Source organism: Trachemys scripta, unplaced genomic scaffold (genome assembly GCF_013100865.1).
Source record: "Trachemys scripta elegans isolate TJP31775 unplaced genomic scaffold, CAS_Tse_1.0 scaffold_124, whole genome shotgun sequence".
Taxonomy (NCBI): Eukaryota; Metazoa; Chordata; order Testudines; family Emydidae; genus Trachemys; species Trachemys scripta.
Window position 1 is genome coordinate 17,961 of NW_023260497.1, and position 19,178 is coordinate 37,138.

Below are 19,178 nucleotides of genomic sequence, written 5' to 3' on the forward strand. Positions count from 1 at the left end.
TAGGGGCATGCGGCTCGGGGGCCGGCGGCCGGCAGTGCCGGGCCGGTGGCCGGCAGTGCTGGGCCGGGGGCGCTCGGCCAGGGGGCCGGGGGCCGGCAGTGCTGGGCGGTCCGGAGGTGCTCGGCCAGGGGCCGGGCCGGGGACCGGCAGTGTTGGGCGGGCCGACCCAGGCTGGAGACGCGCCTCCTCCCCCCACACCCCCCTTACCTGCTTCAGGCTTCCCGCGAATCAAATATTCGCGGGAAGCAGGGGAGGGGGCGGAGTTGGGGCGGGGACTTTGGGGAGGGGGCGGAGTTGGGGTGTGGGCATGGGCGGGGCTGGGGGCAGGGCCGGGGCCCTGTGGAGTGTCCTCCTTTTGGAGGCTCAAAATATGGTAACCCTACCTAAGAGATTGCCCAGGGGAACCCTCTTTACTGCCTGTTCTCTCGTGACTAGACTTCACCCAGCAGATGGGGCTATGGCACAAGGCTCCTATCCTTCCTTTAGGTAACGTCCTGGTCACGCAAAACTTGTGATTCCCACACACGCAGGCTCGTATCACACATGTTGGATCCCCTACGCAGGCTCCACTCATGGACCCACATGCGCACTCACCCGCAAACAGTACACAGTGATATAATGCTCATCATTCCTACCCAGAGACTGACAAGATCATACACACTGTAACACCCACAGCCACACACACTGCCTGTGGGCCTACGGACACTGACACACACGCTCGCACATGCACCCTGAAATGGCCTTCAGCTCTTGTGGGGTTCTCCCCCTCCCCCCCAGAACTTGCCTTCACTCCATGCAGCTTCAGGTAGAAGCAGTCGAGGGGCTTCAGGCCCTCAGGAGTCTTCACATACTTGGGATCTCCGATCATGCCAATGTAGACCGTGACCTGGAAGTGATTCTTCTTTTGGCACACGAAGGCATCGTCACCCACGGAGAAGTTGAAGCCTTTGTCCGCATCCACCCGGTACGTGGGTGGGGGGCTGTGCACCGAGGTAGAGGAAAAAGGCAGCAGGTGTTAGACTGAAGGACAAACACTGATATCTCTACGGGGTCTGATCATTTATAGGGGGGGGTGGAAGTGGGGGGGGCAGCATAAACAGACAGAGTGTTTCACAGACACTTCTCATCTCATTAATGATCACACAGGCCAGCTCTCCTCATGTTTACGACCAAACAACATCCCCCTGGCAACTACAAGAATGGCTAGTGTGGGAAAGTCACAACAGGGAAGTACTGTATGTATTTTTAGTTGTCTTTGAATACAGTTCAGTAGCTGGAAACTGGGAGGAGAAGCCAGGATCGTGTGACTAGTCCACCTCTGTGCAGAGAACCAGCAGGCTCTCTGCTTCATGGGTCACCAGTGACCCCAAGACCCCTTTCTGCGATCTTCTGGTTTACAGTGTAATTTATCCACGGATTCCAATGTGCTTGACAGGATTGCGCCATAGCTAGTTCTGGGTTCAAACACAAGCAGCTGTTTAACTGTGCACAGCCAGTCTATGCAGCCGCTTAGGGAAAAGAGCGTAAGAGAATCCCATAGCCAGTGGAAGCTGCAGGGGGGATTTTAGGCTGGCAGAATGTTTCCGGATTGAAAGGGAATATAGTTATTTGACTTGGAACTCGCTCAGGCCGCCAGGGGCACTCCCAGCTCTTATACAAGGTGCCACAGAATCTTTCATGACCACCGGGCGACAGAGAGGCATCCCGTCCAATCACACAGCCCCTCCTTGTGCCACACATTGGAGCACTAACTTCATACCGATTCAGAGGGAAGAGAGAGCTCCACGCTGAGTGAGCACATCCTGCTGCCCCTGCCTTGCCCTTGGAGGTCTCCCATCCTCTCACCCCCCAGGTCAGCCCTGCTTAATGTCTGGGATCTGATTTCTGAATTCTGCTCCTCAGGACAGGGGGCGGTGCTGGTGGATCAGGCTGACCTAGGAAACCACGCAGGGCTGGGGATGTGTGGGGGGGAGGGGCACTGGACATTCTTTGGGGGTTTCTCTCCTGAACAGGATCTTTCAGAGAGACTGATGAGATCCCTCATCAGGTTCCGTTCTCCAAGTGACCCATCCTGGCCTTGCTGCCAGGCTGTACCCGCCCCAAGCAGCCAGATTCCTGAGGAAATCAGAACCACCTGCTGCTAACAGCCTCCAGCTCCCACCATGGCATGTCCCGGCTGGGAGGGGAAACTTGGGCTACAGAGAAGAAACACATGCACCAGCTGTGGAGGTTTAATCTGCATCTCCTTAATGGGCTGGTTACCACGGGAACAGTGAAAATATGTGGTGTTCGCACCAAGTCCCCCTTTCTCCCACCTCCCAAGATCCCTGGCCTGCAATCTGGGCTAGGGCCCCTCTGGAGGGCGCTGCCTGCCTGGCACAGGTGGGAAAGGGAACACCCTCAAGTCAGTCAGTCACTCAGCATTTCAACTGGGAGACCAAAATCCAATCTCCCCCCCCCCCCCTCAATTTTCAAATCACAGGGAGCATCATCGTTTTTTATTTATTGAAAATCTGCACAATTACAGGTGCCAGGACTCATTTTTCACACTAGGCATTAAAAAGTACGGGGCATCCTTCCGCCAAAGAAAAAACCGTGCCATCTTCCTCTCCTCCCAGGTCTTAATTTTTAGAATGAACAACAAAGCTTCAAAAGGTCTGAGTGTCAGAGAAGAGTGACTGGGAGGGCAGAACAGCCACTGACAGAAAGATTTACGGCTCCATCAGACTATTAGACCAGACAGACTTTGTAGGCAGGAGTAAATGCAGGAGAGGGTCACTCCGTTTTATACATGTGCCTTCTCACAGGCCTAGTCAATTCAATGCCACAACTACCAGCCTGGCCTAAAAGGAGCCCCTCTCTTCTGGGATCAAAAGGCAATTCATTCCCCTAAGCTACCCACAAGAGACACAACTAATCCAGGGCAAGATGTGTGGGTTCCCTGGAAGATGGGGTTCCCCGAGTGATAGCTGAACAGCAGCCAGCGGGTGAAACGTGGTCCAGGAAATTCTCCAACATGACCATCTTCATCCTTAACACTGCAACGTGGCCCACAAAGACTACAGGTCCTAGTATGCAGTGCCCCATCCTGATCTGTGCTGCCTGCTGGGCATTTCCATACTTGCAAAAGCACCTGGATCATGCCTGGGTGACAGAAGATATGCGAGGATGCACTTATTCACGGTTTAATGCAAGGATCTTTCACACACGCTTTCATATCATCGGCTGTATGGGCTGCACTTCCACCCTGATGAGAAGGATAATCGTTTTCATTTATTTTATGATTACCGGTATCATTATCCCCATTTAACAGATGGGGAAGTGAGGTACCGCGGATGGGTGACTGACCTAAGGTCATAGAGTAACAGGGTTGGGGTTGGACACCAAGTGTCCCAACTCCCAGTCCTATGCTCTTGACATGGCCACAGGGCCTCGCAGACCACATGGCCTTCTGATGAGGGTCACTGCCATCTGCTTCATTTACTGCTGAGTAAGCGGAGCCTCAGGACTTCTGGCAAGTAGCAAGTGCAGCCCTCAGCTCCCCAACCTGCAATCTCCTACAGATTCTTGATTGTTTCCCAAATGATTGGTAACTGCTAGGTCTCCCATCAGCCAGTCAAGATTCTTAAACAAACTCCTGTGTCACAAACTGGATCAGAACAACAACAACATCATAAAGCATCAACAAAAACAGTAAGTTGGATCCCTCTTTTAGAAGTGTCACCCAGCCCCATGTCATCCCAAAGTTCATTCGCCAGCCAGGAGCTGCTTCTCACTGTCCTGGTTCCCCACACGAGTCACATCCCCTCACTGGCCTCCCACCATTCTGCCAGCAGAAACACACCACCCCCATGGGCTGTGTTTTTTGGACTCCCTAGTGGTGAATGCGTTAATGTTGAATGACGTCTTCCTGGTGATTCAGGCTCTGGCGAGTGAAGCCGGGACAGCTCCATGAGTAACCATTTATTTCTTCCTTGGAGCAGCAGAGGGACCCTGGGCTGCCTGAGATGTGACCTGAACAAAAAGCAGACGCTGGAAGTGGAGAGCGCTACCTTAGCCAGAAAGAATGAGAGGAATTTCCCTCTCTCGCTCTTGCCCCTTCCTCACAGCTTCAGAGCTTCATTTTTGCCTTCCATTTCTTCCCACTAAACTCCTTCATCCGCTCTCGTGGGTTCCTCTCTCACAGCAACGTACCAATTGCCCGTCGTGGATCAGACCCAAGACCTGGCCCGTCTCTGACAGTGGCAGCATTAGATGCTTCAGAGGAAGGTGTGAAAACCCTGTAGCAGGCAGAAGTGTGATTATCTTCCCTCCACGTTAGGTCTCTCCTCTTCCTCAAGCTCTGTCATTTGGTCCATGTCTTGCTGCTGTTCGTTGCCCTTGGTCCCTCGTGAACGGGTCCCTGAGAGCATGTGGTCTGGGCTCCTCAGGCCCTGGTCCCTGTACCAACTGTGTGCGCGCACACACACACACACACACACAGACTCTCCCGCCCCTAACAACCGCTCTCACCCCCGACACACACTCCCCCACTTTGCACAGAAACACAATTCACCCACTCCCACCCTACACTATCGCTGCACCTTCAGCAAGTGCACAGTCTCCTGAGCTCATCCCCCGGGCCACAACCTCACTGCCTCCGTAGGGTACTAGGGCAGTGGTCTGCATGTGACGCTGGTGTACCAAGGGAGAACCAGGCGCCAGCTGCAGTAGTGAGAGAGACAGAGAGTGAGGAGTTGGGGGAGGGGTTCACAAAACCAACAGGAGCCTCCCAAATGTGTTCTGGTTAACGTCCATTCGGGCTGATGGCTGCCCAACAAACATGCACACACACACTGAACAAACCCCTTGAAGGGTCCCCCATCCTCTGCCTCCCAGAACACACTGCCCAGATGAACACGACTCCCCATACTTCAATTTCCCATAGCGCCAATAGACAGAGCTTTCTGATTGGCTGTGAGTGATGTCATCTCCATGGGCAACAATCCTCTGCAAACATCCAGGGTCTAATGTGGAAATTCCATTTCAGAGCGTTTGAAACCAGACGGGACCATTCTGATCATCTAGCCTGATCCCTGTGTCAAGCCCCCAACTCCTGGTTGAGCTCTGTTAGCAGGACACATCCAATCCTGATTTAAAGCATGGAGAATCTACCACCTCCCTTGGTAAATTGCTCCACTAATTACTTACCCCGCCTGTTAAAAAAATCAATTCTGTAACAGCAAAAACACCATCTCTAGCCTCCTGCTAGATGGGTGCTGTATCCCTTTGGAAATTCTGTCTCACCCAAGTTTCAACTCACCGCCTTTGATGTCACTGGCATCCAGAATTACACCTCATGAAGCGCTGGCCTACAAAAGTCCAGGACTCTGGGCCGTGGGGATAATTAACATACATTTCTTGGGTTTTAAGTGTGTCTGCTGGATGGTTCCATCTTTGATGCATGTTTGCTGCCAATTTGGCATTGGAGGATAAATGACCTTGGGTGCCAGGCCCCACTACTGAGAGTGAGAATGAAGATTATTCATTGACTTGCCATCGGCCTCATTTCAACCAATCAAAACACAGGCCGCAGCCAAAGCCACACTAATTTTTTCCAGTGAGAGTGGGAAGGTCAGAGGGCAAACTCCCGGGAATAGGAGGTCTAGGGTCAAATGGATTATTTTAGCCAAAAGGCCTCCACTGATGAAAAGTAGATTAACACAGGTTTCAGAAGCTAAGGCTTGGAGGTGAGGTGATTTTTCCTAATGCTGAGTGAAGGTGAAAGGTTATGAACTCCCCATAGCCAGTGTCTGACATTGAGACTCAAAGGAACCAGCAAGTTACAAGGGGAACCCAGCCACACTCAAGATGAAAAGAGGAGGAAAGGAGAAGGGGTGTAAGGAAAGGTGTGATAAAGACAGAGAGGAGAAAGAAGGACGTAGGAAATATTTAATTGTATTTGTGGCTAAGAACAGGTGGAGCGTCAGACGCAGGAATGGGGTCATTACATACGATCAGTTTCTTTCCCTTTCCAAACATGTTCTTCCCATATCTGCCCTCCCTTCTCTCTCTCTCTATCCACCCTCTATGCACAAGAGTTAAATGTCTGAAGAACATCTGATAAGCTTTCTGATTTTTCCTCTTCCCGAGTATAAATGCCAGGCTAAGGGACAGGAATCTGCTGCTAAACAGCATAACGGGACCTTCAGCCAACCTCCACAGTTTGAATCAAATCACACAGCATCCATCCAACACCTACTCCACTAACGCCACCACAGAGACCTGCTCAAACCATGGCACCCACCCAAGAGAGACATGCTCGTGACACGTAGTGCGACTACCAAGATCTCAGTGATCAACCAATGGCCAACTGGGATTTACATAGAAATTATCCTGCCATTGGAGGTTCACTTACCCAAGATTATCCTGCCATTGGTAGCCAGCCAGGAGGGATTATTTTGAGATATACAGTGCCATCCACGCAGGGGAGTTCACCTAAGACACATCACCTAGCAGTGGGGACTCTACTGTCTAGAGCCCAAGCAAAGCTCAAAGCAGTGAGCTCCAGCTGACTCCACAGGATGGAGGCCTGGGGAGCACCAACCAGTACAATGGGAGGAATAACTGGAGGAACACACCAGCTCTGCTTCCAGGCCAGAGTATGGATGCACTGGCCTCAGCATAAAAAGGTTTCTGTTCAGCTCCAGGCTGCCCCTGGACAGCTGCCTCACCTCAAACTGTAAACAAACAGTGAGAGGGGAGGAGAGTGGGCCCTCTGGGATTCATCAATGTGCCCTGTCAAATAAATGAATTACCCCTTTTCCCCAGAGTAAATTAAGCAACTGCCTTGTTCCAAACCTCCTCAGCTTTGTTGTTGGAAACCAGCTAACCCTTTCGAAGGTTCAATGGGTTTGATACCACCAGACGGGTGTGATAAGCCAATATTAAATATGTAAATCTATTAGCAATAAAATAAATTAGAGATACTGGCCCATCCCTCAGCCCATCCCACCTAACTCAGAGACACAGGCCCTTCAAGTTGAAACATACATTTCTCAAGCACCTCCCTCCAAATCCAGGACACCAGTCCGTTCCACCCATTCCTCCCAAATCAGGGACCCTTGGCTCTTTACAATATGCTCCATTAAAATGGGAAGTCCCCTGCCCTTTACACCGGCCACCCTAAACTTAAGCAGCCTTGCCTCATTAAAAAGGGAAAGGTGGTCTTTTAAACAGAGTGGAGTAATTCAGATCTCTAACGATACATCTACATGTGATAAAAGATGTGCGGCACAGCCATGGCTGGCCCAGGTCAGCTGACTTGGGCTCTTGGAAGGCTCGGGGTGTGGGACTATAAAATTTCAGTGCAGACATTCAGACTCGGGCTGGAGCCCAGGCTCTGAGACATCACAAGTGGGGAGGATCTCAGAGCCCAGGCACCAGCCCGAACCCAAACGACTACACTGCCATTTTATAGCCCTGCAAGCCTGATTCAGCTGACCCAGGTTCTGAGACATGGTGCCCCTATTTGATTGACAGAGTTTGTTTTTAGCCTGCTGGGACAGTCGCAGTGGCATCCACCAGATGATGATCCAGCTCTGCCTGGAGGAATCTACAGACGAACAGTTGCCATGTTCATCTCAAAATCCACCTGAAGCTTTAGGCCCCTTTAGAGGCAGAGGAGCTGTCTTGTCTCAGCACAGCAGAGTATCAGTATCCTGTCCAACAGCAGAGCTGGCCTGCACTGAGCTCCCCCACTCATCTAGCCAAGGCAATGGCCAACAGAAAAAAGTCTTGTTCCAAGATGAACCCCAGCTCACAGGATTGGAGCAGCAGAGAGACATCCAGCGTAACCAGCCCGGTAGACTACTGCCAGGCAAGCACCTGAATGGCTCATGGAAGATGACTCCCCCCCGCCAATGCTTCTACCAAGTTCACAACAACCAACAGATGACTGGCACTGCTGGCTTCCAGCTCACTACATAAAACAGAGACAACTGTTAACTGGGATTGAATGCTCCTGGTTTAGAGCTGGAACAAGCCTGATCCCAGGATGACGGCAATGGTCAAAATCCAAGGCACGAAGCCTTGTCAATTAACAAACACTGGCACAGTTCTTCCACCTTTTGGTGCTGCTCGCTATCTTCCTCAACCGCTGCAGGTCCCTGAGGGAGAAATAATCCACGTGTCTTCAAATCCCACCTCCCAGCAGACGGGGGTCATCAACTGAAATGCAACTAGTTCTCTAAGGAAGCGTCTGCAAAGCAATGACACAGGGGAAAGGCACAGAACAGACCTACCGCCATGTCCTGACCCCCTCTGACAGCCAGCTCAGACATCTGTATGCAAACCAGGTCATTTTTCTGTAGCGAGGAGTGACAGACAAATCCCATCGCTAAATGTTTGCTGCTCCTTGGCATCGCTGCCACTGGTGAACCTCTTCTGCTACTCCGCTCAACTCACCGACACTGAGAATTTGTCCTCAGAATGCTACTGTCAGGTGGATTTGTGAGACATGCAAGATATCCACGGTCTGTTCACCCTTAGCCAAAGGCCTTGGGGACACACGTCCGTTTGTTCCAGTGAGAAAGTACTTGACTGTCTGTCCTGAGCATTGCTCTTCCACAGCTCAGTAGATGGACAAAGTACATGAAGACAGTTCAGACAGCCAGTAGTTCTGGTGAATTTATATGCAAATCCCTGTTGGAGTCTGACCAGAGCCCAGTAACAGATTTCTCCATACAGGCCTCACAACCAGACCAGGAGGTATCCTCAGTCAGCACAGATGTACTCTGTTACAAGTTCCACAATCCACGGTCCATCAGATTTCAATGTCCAGGGCCAAGGGACCCCAAGCATGATGGTCTTTGGGACACAGTGCGAGACCCATCTCTTGTCTCCTGCCTTCCGCGAGGTGTGAGGTGTGCGGGCTGGTCAGTAGTTTAGTGTGTGCATGAGGGGAGTGGGGGGGGAGAGTCATTCGGTTGTGGCTTTGCCAAATCGAGTTATAGTGCCACATTAAACACTGTGCACTTGCCCACAGGTTGGATACATTTTATCAGCTTAAAAATAAATGAATAAATCAAGTTCTGACATGTTAAGGACTCTGCTAGGCGTGGAGGCTGATCTACTGAATATTCTCATCTCTTCATCCTGCTGGTGGAGCTTGCGAACAACTGGACTGGCTTCATCTGAAGCAGAGCAAAAAGAACAGGGGCAACCTGGCAGTCAGAACTCCCAAAAGCCTGAGAAATACTCCTGCAGAGGGGCTATGAGCAGGCTGCAGCTCGAGTCCATTAAAGACCGACTCTTACGGTGAGGATATTACCACCATGTCCGTGCACAGCTCAGCTCCGGGTAAACCTTTGCTGATGTGGAAGCTGGTTCTCCATCCTTACACATGTGGTGGAGGTATCTGCTAGGGAGAGCTGCCTTTGACAGCCCAGTCATCCAAATGCTCTGGGAGACTGAGCTTCTCACCCCCACCAGACAGTCAATGGGGCTGGTGAGAAATGCAGCCAGGGGCTGGGAACCTGAGCAATTTCCTGTGGGAGTATGAAAACAGGCCTCCTGCAGGTCTGCACTCACTCCCCACTCTCCCCTGCTGGACCCCACGTGAAGGGCAAGAGTAAGAAAAGGATGAGACTTTGATGCCACAATTCGGCTCTCTAGGGCTGAGATTGGAGCTGAAAACCCTCTGGCTTCTCCTGGAGAATGAAACACCTAGTACAGAACCAGTGATACACGAACCCACCTCTCTGCTGCAATTCTCCTCCAGTTTGGACCAAAGCACTTCATCTAGCTCTGGAGCTGGTACAAAAGAAGCTCTGAGAGCTTTGCAGAGGTCAAAGCCCCCTTCTCATTCTAGCACTGCTGCAGTGGGCTCCTGGCTGGGGCTTTCCCAAATGGCCGAGCTGTGAGAGACGGCTTGGGTCTGCCTTCTAAGGATCAGCTCTCCTTTCACTCCTCGAGGCCTGGGCCTGCTCCCTTTTTGTGACCCCTCTGGCTGCCCACATGCCACTGGGCCAAACAGGTTTGTCCTTCTAGAAGCAGGTTAATTTTGCATGAGAGGAAGGACGGCCTTGTCGCTAGGGCAAAGGCCTGGGAGTCAGCCCAGCTGGATTCTGTTCCCAGATCTGCCAAAAGCTCATCCTGTGATTGGGGCAAGTCACGTCATGTCTCTGTGCCTCACTTTCCCCAGCTGTAACATCAGGCTTAATTCACTGAAAGCCTCAGCGGTAGGCAGTGTTGTTACACACCCCTCAGGGACTTGGAACCAGCTGGCCACATGCTCTGCCATCCGAGGCAACCTCCCTAAGTCTCACGCCCTTCCCTGCTCCCATAGCTGGCCCTGCCAGGAGTCCTTGGCCTTTTCTCTGAACGTCGTTCTGACGAAGCCTGATCATTTTCTCATTTTAGTTGGTATCTCGCACAACAAAGCCCCTCCCCCGAGCCCCAAAATAGGGCCCCAGAGACTGGCGGTGTGGACAGTGAGGAGGAGTAAGGGGTGTTTACGAGACTAGCCGTTCCTGGAATCCAGACTGCTGCTTGCCAGTTTTCAGTCACCTTTCCGGAATGTGGGGAGGATTCGCAGCAATTTCTTCCTGAACATTCATCTTTCTCGCCCTGTGAGCTGTGCGCACTTGTTCCCTCCACCTCAGCCTCCCAGCCCTTCCCCTCCACCTCGCAGCATTTCTCTGCACCCCTCAACTCCACCTCAGCCTCTTGATCTTCCCACACATCTCCGCCCTCTCTCCTAGCCTCCTAACCCTTTCCCACCCCATCTCTCTTCCTCTTCCTCCTGCTCCCTGTCCAGCTCTCTCTGGGTATGTCTGTCTACACTGGAGCTGGAGGTGTAATTTCCTACTCAGGCAGACCTACACATGCTAGCTCTAATCCAGTTGGTGCACTGAACATAGCAGCGTAGCCACAGCTGCGCAAGGAGCTAGCCACCCTGACTACAAGCCCGTCTGAAAGTGAGGTACTTACTTGGGCAGCTAGTCCCTCCTGCCGTTTGCACCACTGCAGCTACGCTTCTGTTCATAGTGTGCTGGCTGGATCAGAGCTGGCCTGGGTACGTCTGCCCAAGCTGCGAATTCCACCTCCAATGCAGACTTACCCTCTGCCTTTCTCTCCCCACTCCCCCTCTGCCTGTTTCCCTTCCCTCTGTCGCTACTCCCCAGCTCTCTCCAAGCCTGTGGGCAGCAGGGGCCAGCGGCCCACTTCTCCACACTCCTGCTCAGGGTCTCTTTTGATGAGCCACATCTCACGCCTTTACAGGAGAGTTAATGTTCATTTTAAAAATCCAGGGCGGTGGATGAGCCTGAAGTTGGGGGCAGAGGCCCCTCTGATCCAAAGAGACCCTTAGACGGGCTGGGTTTAATATCAAAGGCTCCTGCTAAGCAGGTGTTCTGAGTAACGCAAGGAGATGGCAGTAGCCAGACCTGCCTTGGATGGTACAATCAGACGCTCACACACAGCTCTGTTCCTGGGGCCGGCCGGCATTTCACGCTTGCAGAGAATTAACTTTCCCCTGGGCAGGTTATAGTGGAGAACAACACAGGATCCCAGGGATTCCAGCACAGCGCTGCCACCCTCCTACCGACTCTTGGGCTAGGGGAGGACAAAGGGCTGGTGGAGTAGACGTGAGTGTGGCTGTATCTCTGGGGGACCGGTCAGTTACTCACAGCTCCTTGTAGTTGGCATCGTAGAGAGTCACCCACTTGTTCTGCTGATGCGGCTGCCACTTTATGGACTGGTAGTTGGGATCCAGGTAGGAGCCGTTCAAGCTGTCGTTGTCTTGAATTAGCCCTGCAGTCATGGGGAAATATTTACTGAAATCATTTCCGTGAGGTCCCTGACCAGGCAAGAGCTCCCCCTGCTGGTACAAGGGAGATACTTCCACTCTGCACTCGCTCAGCCCGGGACCCATGTCCTGACTGTGCTATCAATGCACCCTGTGCCCCAGCCCAGGGCCAAGGGGAGAGCGTCCACCCTCCGCACTATCAGCTCTGGGAACAACTCTCTCACTTGCTTATCTGGGGGGACACTTCCAGTCTCACTCTGTCCTGCAGGCTCCTCTCCCGTGCACCCCACCTGGGGAGAGCTCCCCCTGCTGGTGCCAGGGAGGTGTTTGGTAATGTTGGGGGAGGAGGGGACGAAGAGCACATACCTGGTGAGAGTGCCCCCTGCTGGTGCCAGGGAGGCGTTTGGACTCTGTCAGGGTTGAGTGGCACAGACCCCATACCTGGCTCCTGCTTTATCATCCCGTTGAGCATCTGTGCGTTGAGTGTGTTGGGGGGCGACTCTGAGTGTTTCCTCTTCTTGGCTGGGTGAACTGGGAGGCTGCGGAGACCAACCGGGACAGGAAACCCTGAGCTGCAAGGCAGCGAGCAGGAAAGCAGGGCAGCTGCTCAACCTCCACCAAGGGAACAGTGAGCGGGGGACGGATGGGCTCCAAAGGCAGGAACAGGATTTGGGCTTGGGGCTGGGGAAGATTTTTTAAAATAAGGGGGAGGGATAGCTCAGTGGTTTGAGCATTGGCCTGCTAAACCCAGGGTTGTGAGTTCAATCCTTGAGGGGGGCCATTTAGGGATCTGGGGCAAAAATCTATCCGGGGCTTGGTCCTGCTTTGAGCAGGGGGTTGGACTAGATGACCTCCTGAGGTCCCTTCCAACCCTGATATTCTGTGATTCTATGGGGGCGGGAGCAGGGACTCAAGTGAAGGCAAATGTCTAGTTCAAACGTATAAAAATTAAAGACTTTGTAATCTCAGTATAGGGAGACCCATTACTTTTCAGTGTCATTATCACCCCCCCCTTTACCGCCATGCCCCACCTCTGCACCTCCTCCACTCCCCACCCCACCGCCCCTTTACCGCCATGCCCCACCTCCGCACCTCCTCCATTCCCCACCCCACCCCCACACCTCCTCTGGGATCCAAATATCCCCCTCGGTTCTCCCTGTCCCTCCCCAACGCTCTTACTCTGCTCCGTGCTGCTGCAGGAGCTGGTGAAGCATCTGCGACTGCTGGGCGTGGTGGAGATCGCCCGGGGACATGCCCTGCCCGATGACGTACGGCGGCATCAGCGGCTCAGGCTTCATGAACATGTCCCGCTGCATACTGGGATAGTGGGGGGTGTGCTGCTGCTGGTGTGGATGCGGCGGAGGTGGTGGGGGACCCTGAAGGTGGGGAGGCGGGGGAGGGTGCTCCAGCCGGGAAGGTGGAGTCATGTGGCACATGTTCTCGGGGGTCATGGTCCGGAGGAGGTGAGGATCTTCAAAGAAAATATAATGGATTCATTAGAACCCCATGTATAAGAACCCCATGTTCAAACACAATCTGTCCCGAGTCCACCCCTCCCTCCCCACTCAACCACCCGCCCCTCCCCCAGTCCCAGGGGAGTCCAAACCCACCCATGGCAGATTACATCATGTTCCCGCAAACTCCCCCCACTTCCCCGAGCTGGGTTACCATACGGCTGGGGTTTCCGGACACAGCCTCTTTTTCGAGCCTCCACCCTGTCTGGGGTGGGAGGATTTGAAAAGCAACAGGCAATGTCCAGGGTTTTTGCAGCTCAGAAAGAGCCTCCCTTGCAGCGGCAGCTGATTGGTCCATTCCCCTATAAGCCACAACGGCCAGATCCCGCCCACCCAGGTCCCGGTTCCCAGCTGTGGGGTGGGGGTCCCGCAGGGAGGCACTGAGTGACAGCTAGTGCGGGGTCCTGGGCTTGTGCCAGCCACCCTGCCACGGTGACACAGAGCAACACTGTCTCCCCACCTCCAGTGAGTACCCCGCCGCAGATACCCCTGTCCAGTATCCCCGCCTGCCTACCCCCTGCCCCAGCACACTTGGGCCCCTAGCCCACCTCTCCCAAATGAGTCTACTCTGGTGTGGGTAACTATGCAGGCAATTCTGGGACTGTATTTCTCCTCCCATCTCCTGCTTGTTTGGAGGCCCAGGTGTCCCACGGGGATGGCTGGGGATTTCCAGTTTGTAAGGAGAGTTCCAGCTACTTTTCCTTTATAAACTCAGCAGCATGGTGAGGCTTTAGGCCCCGTGATTTGGAAAGGTGGTTGAGGGAGCCGGATGAGCAGAATGCCCCACACCCACAGTTAGCAAGGCTCCCAAAGGGCTCACATCGGATCTAGTCCATGCAGAATAGGAGGCTGACACTACATTACAGCTAAGGTTCAAACCACACAATCAGGATGTTAGAGTTCAAGCTCCTAGTATCTCCCAGCACACAAGTCACTAATGCCTTGATACGTAGGTGCAATGGGGCAGAGTTAGTATTTAGCTGGACTGCTGTAGCATCAGAAATCGAGGCCCCTGTGATGATTTAGCTTATGTCTGTCTGTCTCTATGGCACACTACAAATGTCACTTTGGTCGTGAGAAGGACCCATCCTTCCCTGATGTCTTTGTACCTCTATCTTGGCCTGGAATTTCAAGCCACAGGGCAAACAATGCGGAGAGATCAGGAGTTGTTAATCCGGAGGATCACCTATTGAAATGCAAGCACCTCGACCAATGAGCTCACAGATATCCCGTCCTTCCAGGTGAGCTGGTAACCAAGCAATGGATCACCTGACAAGGGACTTGACGGGGTCACCTGTAGAAGGGGACTGCAGTTTTACAAAAGGGTGGCTCCCTCACAGACCACCATCTTTAGAGAGGGAGATGCACTAGTCTGTCCAAGACCCAAAGGGTTCTCAGAGTGGCAAGGGAGGGATTTGCATGCAGGTTTTATTTTTCTAGAGATCTGTATCTATCTTGTCTATGCGAAAAGAGTGTGTGTAGGTTAGAAACTCCTTTGCAGCGTCTGCGTGTTACCTGCTTATGCTGCCAAGGAGCCCTCAAAGAAATCAGAGGGTCGTGCTCCGGCGGAAGTTGGGGAGCACGCAGCAGCTACTGGGGAGGCTTGGATGAGCCAGCACTAGTTCCAGGGGGCCTATGCAATGGGACCGCGTGGTCACAAGGGGTGTCGGACAAGGGGTCTGCCCCTGCAGCACGTGCCTAGAAGCCCAGAACCTGAGAGACAGCGTGGCTGAACTCTGCCCATGCCCAGCAAGCTAAGAGCAGCCTGGGGAGCGTCCGGCTGGGAGAGCTCACGAGGGTTGTAACAGCCCCATCGTACTAGGCACTGTGCACATCCAGAGCCAAGGGACAGCCCCTCCCCAAAGAGCTGACAATATAAGACAAGAGACGAGCAGCAGGAGGACGCGTCAGGTAACAGTGAGATGTGTACAGACAGCCTGATAAGCAGCGGTCACAGCATACACCCTGTCTCGCCACAGCCGAGGATTTTGTGAGCACACTCAGAAGCTGCACAGAAAATAAGATAGGGGAAATCTCACTTGCTGTGCCCCCAGCACCAGCCCCCGCCACATGCCCGCAGCACCACTCTGCAAGCCCAGATTAGTCCCCTCGTTGCACCAGCCCTGCCCAGCTCCTGCCTATCGTAGGTACTTCTCTGGCCCCCAACACTGCAGGATCTGAGCACCTCACAAGTTTCAGGGTATTTAGCGTCAACCCTCCTCTCCGAGATGCAGGGAAATGCTGTTATCCCCATGTTACAGCCAGGGCCAACTGGGGGAGGAGGGGGGGCCGCGCAGGAGGGCCATTTGGCCTGGGCCTCAAGCTCAAAGGGGGCCTCAAATTTAGACACTTGTTAATTTTTTGGCATTTGATAAGTTTCGCAACTTGTTTTTATGCGCATAGTTTTTTCGTTAACTGATCTAGATTTTGTCATATTAAAGAGTTAAAAATGTTCATAAATATTAATAAAAATATATCATTTCTGATGGCACAAGATTAGACCATGTGTCGTCATTTTTTCTTTTTATTACGGCTAGGGGCCTCAAAAGTGGAAGTGGCCGGGGCCTCTCTGGACCTCTGAGAGAGCCTGGTTACAGCTGGGGAACTGAGGCACTAAGGGGCTTGCTCACGGCCCCACAGGAAGTCTGGGGCAGAGCAGGGAATTGAACCTGGGTCTCTCCAGTCCAAGGCTAGTAACGTAATCACTGGACAATCCTTCCGCAGTTCCTGTATCAGCAAGTCCAGCAACTCCCTGCTCCCTCACTGCCCCTTTATCCTGCAGCCATGAGCCACCCTGTAACCCTGGCCTGCACCACAGCTCCAACCTCTCCCTCTCCGTGCCCCACCCACATCCTCCAGTCATTGCCACCAGTCATTGCCACCACCACCGCAGCCTCCTCTCCTAGCCTTGCCGCCTCCCAGCCTAGGCTTCTCTCATTTCCACTGACGCCAATGCCTGCCATGGGAGCGACCCTCTCTGAGCTACTGGGGAGGGGAGCCACAGGTGTGGGCTGACTGGAGAAAGACATAACACAACGACATAGCAGTCAGGTTGGGCCAGCCTAAGTGTTGGAAATCTCACCCTCAGTGGTGCAATAGCAGAGAGATTTTTGTGAGTGTGCATTTAATTCACTAATATACATTTTTACACACCGAGAGGACTTTGATCCTCTCATTCAAATAAACAAGGGAGATTCAAATACACACTCCTACTCCCCACTTCTATATGTAGGATCAGATATTGAAATGAAGCCACTATCTGGATTTATTTGACTGTGTTGCCATCAAAATAAATGTTTAACGAGCGGCATCTGAGAGTGTGTGCAAACTAAGTGCCCCCACCACAGGCCCCGATCCAGCAACAAATTCCACACAAGCAAAACCCTGTGTCCACATGGAGCTCCTGGCAAGATCAAGGCCTTACACCTTAACCTGCAAACACTCCCTACCCAGTATACTACATTCAAACAGTCTCACTGAAGTTAATGGGATTCCTCACAGTCCAGTAGTACTTGTTTGCAGCAGCAGGCCCTTACCCTGTTAGAAAGAATAGCGTCCCTAGGCTTCAAACATTCAGCTGGACTGATCCTAAGTCAAATGCCTCCCAGTGTAATACATTAAGAAATAAGGCCCAAGGAAAGGTGGAAGTTTCTAACATGAAGCCACTTTGAAGGCATCTGAGAGCAAAACAGAAGTATTGGGAACAGCTGTGAGCTGGTGAAACCCATTCTTTTTCCACACATGAATCTCTGGAGACCCCAACGCCACCCTGCAAAAAAAATTCACATGGGAGATGAGAAAAGGCATAAGAAATTTTAGCCCCAGGGGTCATTTTTTGGTGCCAGACAATAGTAAATATCTGGAAGAAATTAGAAATTAATGACAGGTTTCAGAGTAGCAGCCGTGTTAGTCTGTATCCGCACAAAGAAGAACAGGAGTACTTGTGGCACCTTAGAGACTAACAAATTTATTAGAGCATAAGCTTTTGTGGGCTACAGCCCACTTCTTCGGATGCATAGAATGGAACATATATTGAGGAGATATATATATACACATACAGAGAGCATGAACAGGTGGGAGTTGTCTTACCAACTCTGAGAGGCCAATTAAGTAAGTGGAAAAAAAACTTTTGAAGTGATAATCAAGCTAGCCCAGTACAGACAGTTTGATAAGAAGTGTGAGAATACTTATAAGGGGAGATAGATTCAATGTTTGTAATGGCTCAGCCATTCCCAGTCCTTATTCAATCCTAAGTTGATTGTATCTAGTTTGCATATCAATTCCAGCTCAGCAGTCTCTCGTTGGAGTCTGTTTTTGAAGTTTTTCTGTTGTAAGATAGCCACCCGCAGGTCTGTCATTGAATGGCCAGACAGGTTAAAGTGTTCTCCCACTGGTTTTTGAGTATTATGATTCCTGATGTTAGATTTGTGTCCATTAATTCTTTTGCGTAGGGACTGTCCAGTTTGGCCAATGTACATGGCAGAGGGGTATTGCTGGCACATGATGGCATATATCACATTGGTAGATGTGCAGATGAATGAGCCCCTGATGGTATGGCTGATGTGATTAGGTCCTATGATGATGTCACTTGAATAGATATGTGGACAGAGTTGGCATTGGGCTTTGTTACAAGGATAGGTTCCTGGGTCAGTGTTTTTGTTCAGTGATGTGTGGCTGCTGGTGAGTATTTGCTTTAGGTTGGGGGGTTGTCTGTAAGCGAGGACAGGTCTGTCTCCCAAGATCTGTGAGAGTGAGGGATCATCTTTCAGGATAGGTTGTAGATCTTTGATGATGCGCTGGAGAGGTTTTAGTTGGGGGCTGAAGGTGACAGCTAGTGGTATTCTTTTATTTTCTTTGTTGGGCCTGTCTTGTAGGAGGTGACTTCTGGGTACTCGTCTGGCTCTGTCAATCTGTTTTTTCACTTCAGCAGGTGGGTATTGTATTTTTAAGAATGCTTGATAGAGATCTTGTAGGTGCTTGTCTCTGTCTGAGGGATTGGAGCAAATGCGGTTATATCTTAGAGCTTGGTTGTAGACAATGGATCATGTGGTGTGTCTTGGATGGAAGCTGGAGGCATGTAGGTAAGTGTAGCGGTCAGTAGGTTTCCGGTATAGGGTGGTATTTATGTGACTATCGCTTATTAGCACAGTAGTGTCCAAGAAATGGACTGCTTGTGTGGATTGATCTAGGCTGAAGTTGATGGTGGGATGGAAATTATTGAAATCATGGTGGAATTCCTCAAGGGCTTCTTTTCCATGGGTCCAGATGATGAAGATGTCATTAATGTAGCGCAAGTAGAGCAGGGGCATTAGGGGACGAGAGCTAAGGAAGCGTTGTTCTAAGTCAGCCATAAAAATGTTGGCATACTGTGGGGCCATGGGGGTACCCATAGCAGTGCCGCTGACTTGAAGGTATATATCGTCCCCAAATGTGAAATAGTTGTGGGTGAGGACAAAGTCACAAAGTTCAGCCACCAGGTTAGCTGTGACATTATCGGGGATACTGTTCCTGATAGCTTGTAGTCCATCTTTGTGTGGAATATTGGTGTAGAGGGCTTCTATGTCCATAGTGGCCAGGATGGTGTTTTCTGGAAGATCACCGATCACTGATCGTTGGATCAGACTCCAACGAGAGAGACTGCTGAGCTGGAATTGATATGCAAACTAGATACAATCAACTTAGGATTGAATAAGGACTGGGAATGGCTGAGCCATTACAAACATTGAATCTATCTCCCCTTGTAAGTATTCTCACACTTCTTATAAAACTGTCTGTACTGGGCTAGCTTGATTATCACTTCAGAAGTTTTTTTTCTCTTACTTAATTGGCCTCTCAAAGTTGGTAAGACAACTCCCACATGTTCATGCTCTCTGTAT

At 51.7% G+C, this 19,178-nt stretch overlaps 1 protein-coding gene across 1 annotated transcript in view; it reads right to left on the reverse strand.

The window, feature by feature from the left end:
* Nucleotides 1-19,178, reverse strand: part of LOC117870275 (myelin regulatory factor-like) — a gene marked incomplete at its 5' end in the record, with an annotated part of 47,093 nt that overhangs the window by 13,803 nt on the left and 14,112 nt on the right. Inside the window, 4 exons of the mRNA XM_034757364.1 lie at nt 785-980; nt 11,670-11,793; nt 12,155-12,327; nt 12,968-13,259. Of these exons, the coding sequence (XP_034613255.1) occupies nt 785-980; nt 11,670-11,793; nt 12,155-12,327; nt 12,968-13,259 (785 nt within the window). The remainder of the gene's footprint in view (nt 1-784; nt 981-11,669; nt 11,794-12,154; nt 12,328-12,967; nt 13,260-19,178) is intronic.